The sequence below is a fragment of the Arvicanthis niloticus genome, chromosome X (genome assembly GCF_011762505.2).
Source record: "Arvicanthis niloticus isolate mArvNil1 chromosome X, mArvNil1.pat.X, whole genome shotgun sequence".
NCBI lineage: Eukaryota > Metazoa > Chordata > Mammalia > Rodentia > Muridae > Arvicanthis > Arvicanthis niloticus.
This window is the reverse complement of record NC_047679.1, coordinates 100072115-100080496: the sequence shown is the minus strand read 5'-3', so window position 1 is coordinate 100080496 and position 8382 is coordinate 100072115. Positions and strand designations below refer to the sequence as shown.

Sequence of the window (8382 nt, the reverse complement as noted above, 5' to 3'; positions counted from 1 at the left end):
CTTCTTAACCCACCATTAATGCTTCTTCTCTCCAACAGGAAGACCTGCAACAATGTTCATGTTTTTCAACCAAAAATTTTAAAAGTTTCCTTTTCTCCCTAACAGGAACACCTAAAGCAACAATGTTCATGCTTCTCAACTGAAATTTTTCTTGTTTATGTTTAAATGTTTCCTTTTCTCGCTAACACTCATGATATATGTCCAACATTTTTTTCAACTTTTTAAGATTTCTTTAAGGTTCACAAGTAATCTAATCTACTTCCACAGGTTAAATGAACATGCTGATCACCATTTTCAGCTCTTAATTAACAACTAGTTTCCTTCTACAGACAAACTGTTGCTACCTATCCCAGATACATAATTAACATGATGTTTTCTTCCTCTGCCATCCAAAACAGACTCAAAGGTGCCTTCTAAGACTAAATTTCCTCAAACACCTTTGCTTTTCTAGGATCTCAACATCAGACCATGACGTGCTTGCTCCCAAGTAGCCTAATGCTTGCTACATTCCCTTTACAGACTCCCCCCTGATGGGGTGCTGCTTCCTTGCTGTGATTATTCTATAGGTACTCCCACAAGTCCAACAGAAACAATATCACCTCCTGGAACCTGCCTGGGACACCAAGCTACCTTCTTCCAGCCACCTTGTCTGACTGAAGACCCCAGAGATGCACACTGAGACCCAGAGATGCATGCTGAAGACTCCAGAGATACAAGCTGAAACCAAGAGACACATGCTGAGTCCTACAGAAAACAGATCCATACCTCCCAGCTACAGATAAACTCTCTTGTCAAAGTCAAATCGCTAAAAGTTACATGTAAGGAAAACATAATGTCTATCTAGATTAATCAAATATTATTACCCTCTAACTTTACCAACTGTGTTTAATTGTTTCAATGATCCCTTGGCTTCCTAACCCTTACCCCCAGTTCCCCTTACCCTATGGCTTAGATTCTTCCCCTCCTTGGCCCCATAGAAGACATTGGAGCCTTGCTTCTCTTAGCACCCTACCTCATTCAGTTTCTAAAGCAATAGATAATACCAATCAGGTCTTGGTTCAGTATCATACTGTTCCCAACATAAGAGACACTTATTCTGATGACACCTCTCCTTTATAAAAGAAAAAGGGGAAGTTGTTGTTGAGAGCCGCACTGCCACATGTTTGGGGGCCAAAATGTCATGGATCCTCTGTCAATGTTGGAACCTGCACTGCCAATAGCCTTGGGAGCTAAACTGTTAGAGCCCGCACTGCCCCAAGCTGCTCCGGTCCTCAGGTCGGGGTTCAGCAAAAAAGAGAGTGAGGACAGATGTGAAGAATTAGAGACCAGACAGAGTATGACTCAATCCCGTTTATTCTTCAGTCTCTCTTTCTTCTCTCCAAGTCCCTAGTTCCTAGTACCAAGTCTCATGTCCTAATCCTAGTTCCAGTTGCTAGTCTCTTTCCCAATTCCAAGTTCTTTCTCCAAGTGCTAAGTGCCTCATAATTTCTTCTGTCTGCCTCTTGCCTTTTATATGTCTCACTTCTAAGTCACACCTTTAAGTTACACCTTTAAGTCTCACACACCCAAGGAAAAATCCTGGGTATCTAAAACAAGATGTTATCAGAGTGTGCTCAGCTGTTGTAGGCTGTTGTAAACAAGTCTCTTGTCAGGGTATATGGCTCAAGATGGCTGCAAGGATGATAGCCGCCTTCTGTTAGCTCCCCACAAGTTGTGTGGCAGTGGGCTGTGAGAAGCAGCTGGGTGCTTGGTTGAGCATAAGCCTGGAACCCTGGACCTTTATTAGACAGCAGGAGTTCAGCTCTGCTCCTGGGCCCTGGTTCTTTTCATTTAGCTTCAGCCCTCCACAGCCCCTTTCACAGAGAGGTCTATGGCCATCAGACATGAGGAAGAGGCCTCAGGCCCTAGAGAGATACTAATGAGATACTAATAAGATACTAATGAAATGCCTGAAGGCCGGAGGGTGGAACCAATTAAACATTCTTCTCTATTTCTCCCTCCCTATTTAACTCAGGTCTGCCCTGAGTTTCACAGCGGGGTGGGGGGGTGCACATCCAGATTCAGTCATCATCCGTCATGTCAATAAAGCCATTTTGGAACCCACAGACTTTCTCGTGTCATTGGGGTCATGCCATGAGGAACCATAGAGAAGGCCTTTAATGAGCCACTGTAACCACAGCCACCACACCTAACTTCCCTCCTCAAGAAACCCTCAGAGTTTCCAGTCACAACTACCCACAGTACATTACCACTTTCTCACTTCATCCCTCAAAACATGCTTAAGAGGTTGTATTGCACAGAAATAGACCTCTAGCAGTGGGCTTGGACAAACTGCTAGTCTCTGTGTAGGTCCTAATATCAAGGTTACATATTATTCTGTATTAGTGTATGGGGATTAGGAGACATGTGGTGGAAGAGATATAGCTAAATCCAAACCAGTTGAGACCAGTCACTATTGCGAAACCAATCAATTTGAGAATCATGGAGCTACTATGCTCAAGAAACAAGCCATGACACACAGTGAGGAAGGAAAAGGGGTATAAGATAGTTATTTAATTTGGTCAGGAGGCATGTAACTGGGTTCAGAACAATAGTTCAGTTTAAGACCCTCGCTTATTTCAAACAATACAATTGTGTTATTCTATGGTATATATTCTTCCATGACAAATAAATCTTCATGACAAATGTTAGATTTAAGGATACCTGGAGTCTTCTAAGAATTGCCCATACTTCAGGAAGAACTTTTTCTTCCTTGGTAGTGTTTTTGAAACTATAGAAAGTACTACTATATGCATCTATATATTCATCACTTAATTTTATAAATATATATATATATATCTTCACTAGGTTACATTTCTAGGGATGCATTTTTGTCTCTATCTCTAAATATACCCACAGTCATTCTGCAGAAGTAGTTCGTTTCATTAGATTTAATATATGTAATGTCACATCTCTAGCCTTCGGGAAACATGTAGTTTTCCACAGCCATGGCCAATCTTGGTCCTGCTGTGACTACTGCCCCTTCTGACCCTTGCCATCCCAGTCAATCTACTTGTAATAGTTTCAGGCCAGTGAAGTAAACCTGGTTCTACTTTAGGTGGGTTTCAGATGGTTCTCCTGTGACTCTAAACAAGTGAGTCTCAAGACTTAATGTGCACAAAATCCAAAATCCTCTGGGGAGTTGTTTAAAACACAGGAAACTGGCCCACAGTCCCAGAGGGGCTGATTCAGTAGGTCTTGACCATAGGCCAAGAAATCCCACCAAGAAGTGCCTTTAAGACCCAAGAAGTTAAACAATAAGGCAGGCCCAAGTGAGGATGCTTGAATCCCACTTAAAGGGGAAACAAAATAATCATGGGAGGCAGAGGGGGAAGGGATTGGGTGGGAGAAAGAAGGGAGAGGGGAAAAGGAGGGTAAGTTCAGGTATGGGGGAGACAGGAGAGAGACCCCCAAGGCCAAGAAAATGAATATAAATGTGCTGCTACCAGGCATGGGGGTGGGAGAACCTCTAGAAAGTCCCAAAGACCTAGGATGAATGAGGTTCCCAGGACTCAGTTGTAGGTGACCTTAGCTGAAATGCCCAACTAAGTAGGGGATATGGAACCTGAAGAGACCACCTCCAGTAGTCAGACAAAAACCCCCAGTGGAGGGATGGGGATACCAACCACCTACAAAACTTTCATCCCAAAATTGCTCCTGTCTAAAAGAAATTCAGAGACTGAAAGAATGGCCGACTAGTGACTGGCCCAACTTGGGATCCATCCCATGGGCAGGCATCAATCTCTGACACTATTACTGATGCTACGTTGTGCTTGCAGACAGGAGCTGAGCATGACTGTCCTCTGAGAGGCTCTACCAGCAGCTGACTGAGACAGATGCAGAATTGGACAGACTTTGGGAACACCTGTGGAAGAGTTTGTCAAAGGATTGAAGGAACTGAAAGGGGTGGCAACACCATAGGAAGACCAACAGTGTCAACTAACCTGGAGCCCTAGGAGCTCCTAGAGACTGAGCCACCAACCAAAGTGCATACATGGGCTAGTCTGAAGCCCCTAGAATATATGTAGCAGAGCCTTGTCTGGCCTCAGTGGGAGATGATGCACCTAATCCTGTGGAGACTTGAAGCCCCAGGGTGGTGGGATAGTGGAGGTAGACACCCTCTCAGAGGTGAAGGGGAGGAGGGATGGGCGGAAGAACTCTTTGAGGCAGGACTGGGAGGGTTGGTAACACTTGAGATGTAAATAAATAAAATAGTTAATAATAATAAAGAGCTAAGTCAAAGATACTGTTGGTCTCAGCAGAACTGTGTGGCCCCCAGATAAGCCTGGGCTACTCATAAAATTTCCTTTAAAATTATTCACTAGTATAACACTGTACAATAGGCATCTAATATGATTTACATGTGGAAATATAACTTTCAGCAGCAGTCCTAAGAAATAAAAGGAAACTGACAACATTGTAATGCTGTATCTTTATTCTCTATATTTATTACTATTTAGCATGTCTACAGTATTTTTCACAACTACAGAACATGTGAAATCAGACCAGTCATATTTGAAATGGATAAGGGCTATAGGTGGTTAGTGACTAATACAGTAAATACCACAGTTAGCAAGGCCTTTCACATCTTTCTCATAAGAAAACATATTTTAAATGTAGCATTTCTATGGATTTTGAGTAATGACAAAATGATTTAAAATAGGTTTACATTTCATTGAGGAAAAATTTGCTAAATTGCTGAAAGATTTGTATCATGATTATTTAAATAAAATCTCTATATTAATTAAAATTATTTTTAACATTGCCAAACAGGGTCAAATGTATTTGTAACAAAGAAAAGAAAGGGCCGTTGTCTTTGGATACCACTTTGGGTGTGATGAACTTTGGAATGATGTCAACATTAAAATTTCCATGGCCTTCCGAGAAATGAAAACTTAAAAGACAGTGAACCATAGACTCTTTCTTCATTCTCCTTCTTGTTTTCATTCCTCCTAGCTGAATGATCAAATGAGAAAAAAAGAGCAATTATACATTAATCAGGATCAGTGACTTTCTAAACGTAAGGCAGTAAGAAAATGTACATGTAGACATGTGTGCTGTGCAATTGTGTAGTAAATCTGAACCGAGAGAAAACACGATTTCCTCTTAGAACTTGTAACTTGTGTGATTGAATATCTTTATGATGTCTTTGTAGATTTTGATCCTGTGATCACAGCAACTTGGCTTCCTTGTGGTAAACACTAGAAAGCTCTCTATGCAAGTGAGCATGTATGCATGCATGTGTGTGTATGTATGTATGTGTGTCCATGCATGCACACACTGTGTTATATATTTACTTGAGAGATAATTCTGGCATTAAAAAAAAACCTGAAATTCTTGGTTGCAGTATCTGCAATGTGAAAAGGAGGCTGTCATGAAATCTATTGCTGTGAAAATGGAGAAAAAAAAACAAATAGCAAAATGCTGATTCTCTAAATATGCTTAAAACCAAGATATACCTTAGGGCTTGTTTGACGATTTAAATATAATCACTGTACCAGAATTCTGTTACTCCTGAATTTCTGAATATATACATTCAGAAAAGTATCAAAATACAAAGTCAATATGGTCAAATCATTTAGCAACAAACTTGCTGAGAAATTCAGAAAGCAATTCCATTCATAAGAGCCTCAAACAAGATAACAAAACTACAAATAAGCCTGACCAAGAAGGTGAATGACCTATAATTAAAACTACAAAAACCTGAAGAGACGTAACCAAACACTACACAATAGAAGGCTGTTCCATTTTCACAGATCAGCATAATTGAGACCATGTTATGTTAACTGATCTGTAGACTCAATGTAATCCCCACAACTCCAATGATGTTCTTCATAAAACTAAAAAAAAAAAAAAAAAAAAAAATCCTAAAATTCACAGGTTCACATGGAAGTGCAAAAGAGCTACAATAATCCTAAGCAGAAAGCCTATCACTGGAAGTATCACAACACCAGAATTCAAGTTATACTACAAAGACATAATAACAAAACCAGAATGCTACTAGCACAGAAACAAACACGTGGAAGAAAAAGTAAAAATCTCGAACAACTACAGCCTTGTGATTTTTAATAAGGCTACCCAAAATAGTCATTGTGGAAAAGAGAGCCTCTTCAAAAATTCATGCTGCAAAACTGGATATCCACATATAGATGAATGAAGACAGATCCTTCTTACACGCCCTGGATGGAATTTAATTTCAAACATATCAAAAGCCATAGAGGCAGGGCTGAAAGTTTTAAATTGCAAGAGGAAAACCCTCCAAGATATAAGGATAGGCAAGGACACTCCAAAACAGACTCACATCGTTTAGGAAATAATACCAATAACTGAAAAAAACTGGGTTTGCACAAAATTAAAAGACTTCTGCATCATAAAGGAAGCAACAGAAGAGAAAATAACCCACAGAATGGGAGAAATCTTTGCGTGAAATCCCACCTGAAATGTGATTCATATTTAGAATATGTAAATGACTAGATCGAGTACTGTGATATGCAAATAACACAACACAAACCAACCAATGAGTTGGCAAATGAACTGGAAGATTTCTTGTAAGAAATCTTACATCCTTATATCCTAAGTCAACAGGAAAGTGCAAATCAAAACGATTATGAAATCACTGAGACTCCATCTCTCCCCCCACCCCCCAGTGCCAATGGCTATCCTCAAAGGAATAGATGCTGGGGAGAATTTTGAGAACAAAGAAGCCTTACAACCCCACTGCTGGGGATGAAAATTAGTGCCACCACTATGAACAGTGTGGAGGTCCCTCAAAATACAAATACAACTCTTTTGAGTAGGAAGGTGACCAGCAAGAGTGACTGGAGTACATGAATATGAGAAAAGTAGGAGGATGCATGTGTTTGAAAATAACAAAATAAAAGCCACTATTAAGCAGGCTAGATCTAAAAAGGTTAATTTAAAATTTACTATTACTCTATTGTTTGGCTAACATAAAATAAAAGCATCTACAACTAAAGACATCCTTATTACCTAAATGTGGTTCTACTTAAAATTCCAACATTTTTACTATTTGACAGTACTCATTAGAGCCACTGTTTCTAGTGGTTAATATTTGAGTCTGCAAGCTGGGACCTGGTACCACAGGCCCCACTAGTGACTGTCCCAGCCACTTATGCTGCTGCTTCCTACAACTGTTTTCTAAAATAGGTCTTAGTGTATGTCTGATAAAGGTGCTGGGTCTACAGCATTTACCATTTTTAGTAGCCTAAGATTAGAAAAAAAAAAAACCTTGGAAGAACCAATGTATTGGAACACAGTGTGGCTTGTTTTACCCTGCACATTAATATTCTGGAAACAATCTAGATTAAATTGAATTTCATTCTAAACGTCAAGATTTTTTTTTAAATTTGCTTGAATTTAGTGAGTACTTGAAGCTCCAAGTAATAAGCAAATGCAGGAAGACTGAATAATACACAAAACAAAATGCAGATACCTGGGCTGTGGCTGTCCTGCTGGATTTTCTCAGGTTGCTTTGGTCTGATGATTGTCTTTCCCACCTTCTTCGGCTCCTTTTTTCACTGTCTCATCTCCAACAATATCATGTAAATCCTCCCAACTGTCATACTTATGTTTACTGATTGCTAGAGTGAAGAATAAGACAAACATTGGGAAGAGTCAGTCATGGACAAAATAACCTAATTCAAAGCTAGCACCTGTATTCTACCCTCAGGAGAACCAATAGGATAGAACTAAGAAAAGAACAGCCGAGCACCTTCCTGCTGTTGATATTACCTACTCTGCCTTTCACATTTCTCCTGCATGATCATTTCCATAGTGATGTTGCACAGTGGTTCCCTATGTGTCTCCCAGTCAATACTACTGACAAACTTCTTTGAGGAAGACGGAATCGATATCATTGGAGCTAGTGGTAACCTTTAGACTTGGGCAGAGCTTTCCAGGGAGGATAATTGTTTGCCTCAGACAAATTCTACAGTGAAGATGACTGTTTCCTCAAACTGCTGCTTCTTCTCTTTTTACCAAATGCTCTCAAACCAGTTCATCGTTTGGCGAACTGACTTTCTAAATACCTTTGCACATCTTTTTTTTTTTTTTCAAAAGTCATAAACCAAAATGAAGTATAGCAGTCTTGATTTTCCTTGAGCTTTCCTTTCCTTTTTCTGCCAAACTTCCTGCTGCACACCAGCTTCCCACTGACATTATGTGTGGGCTCATGAGTTGCACTGAGAATCTCTGCCGTCTTATTAAACATGGGTTGGTAGAGAGTAACAGATGTTCCCTCAAAACTGCAAAGGTGTTTACTGAACTAGGCTCTTACTCCAGCACATGCAGCCTTATGCTGGAGGAGATTCCACCACCAATTCC

The 8382-nt window shown here is 40.1% G+C and overlaps 1 protein-coding gene across 1 annotated transcript in view; it reads right to left on the bottom strand.

The window, feature by feature from the left end:
• Positions 1–4453: 4453 nt before the first annotated feature.
• Positions 4454–8382, bottom strand: part of LOC143435448 (uncharacterized) — a 127898-nt gene continuing 123969 nt past the window's right edge. The window contains exons 3-4 of the mRNA XM_076918180.1: positions 7493–7640; positions 4454–4995 (exon numbers count right to left, since the gene is read on the bottom strand). Coding sequence (XP_076774295.1) covers positions 7522–7640 — 119 coding nt within the window. The 3' untranslated portion in view covers positions 4454–4995; positions 7493–7521. The remainder of the gene's footprint in view (positions 4996–7492; positions 7641–8382) is intronic.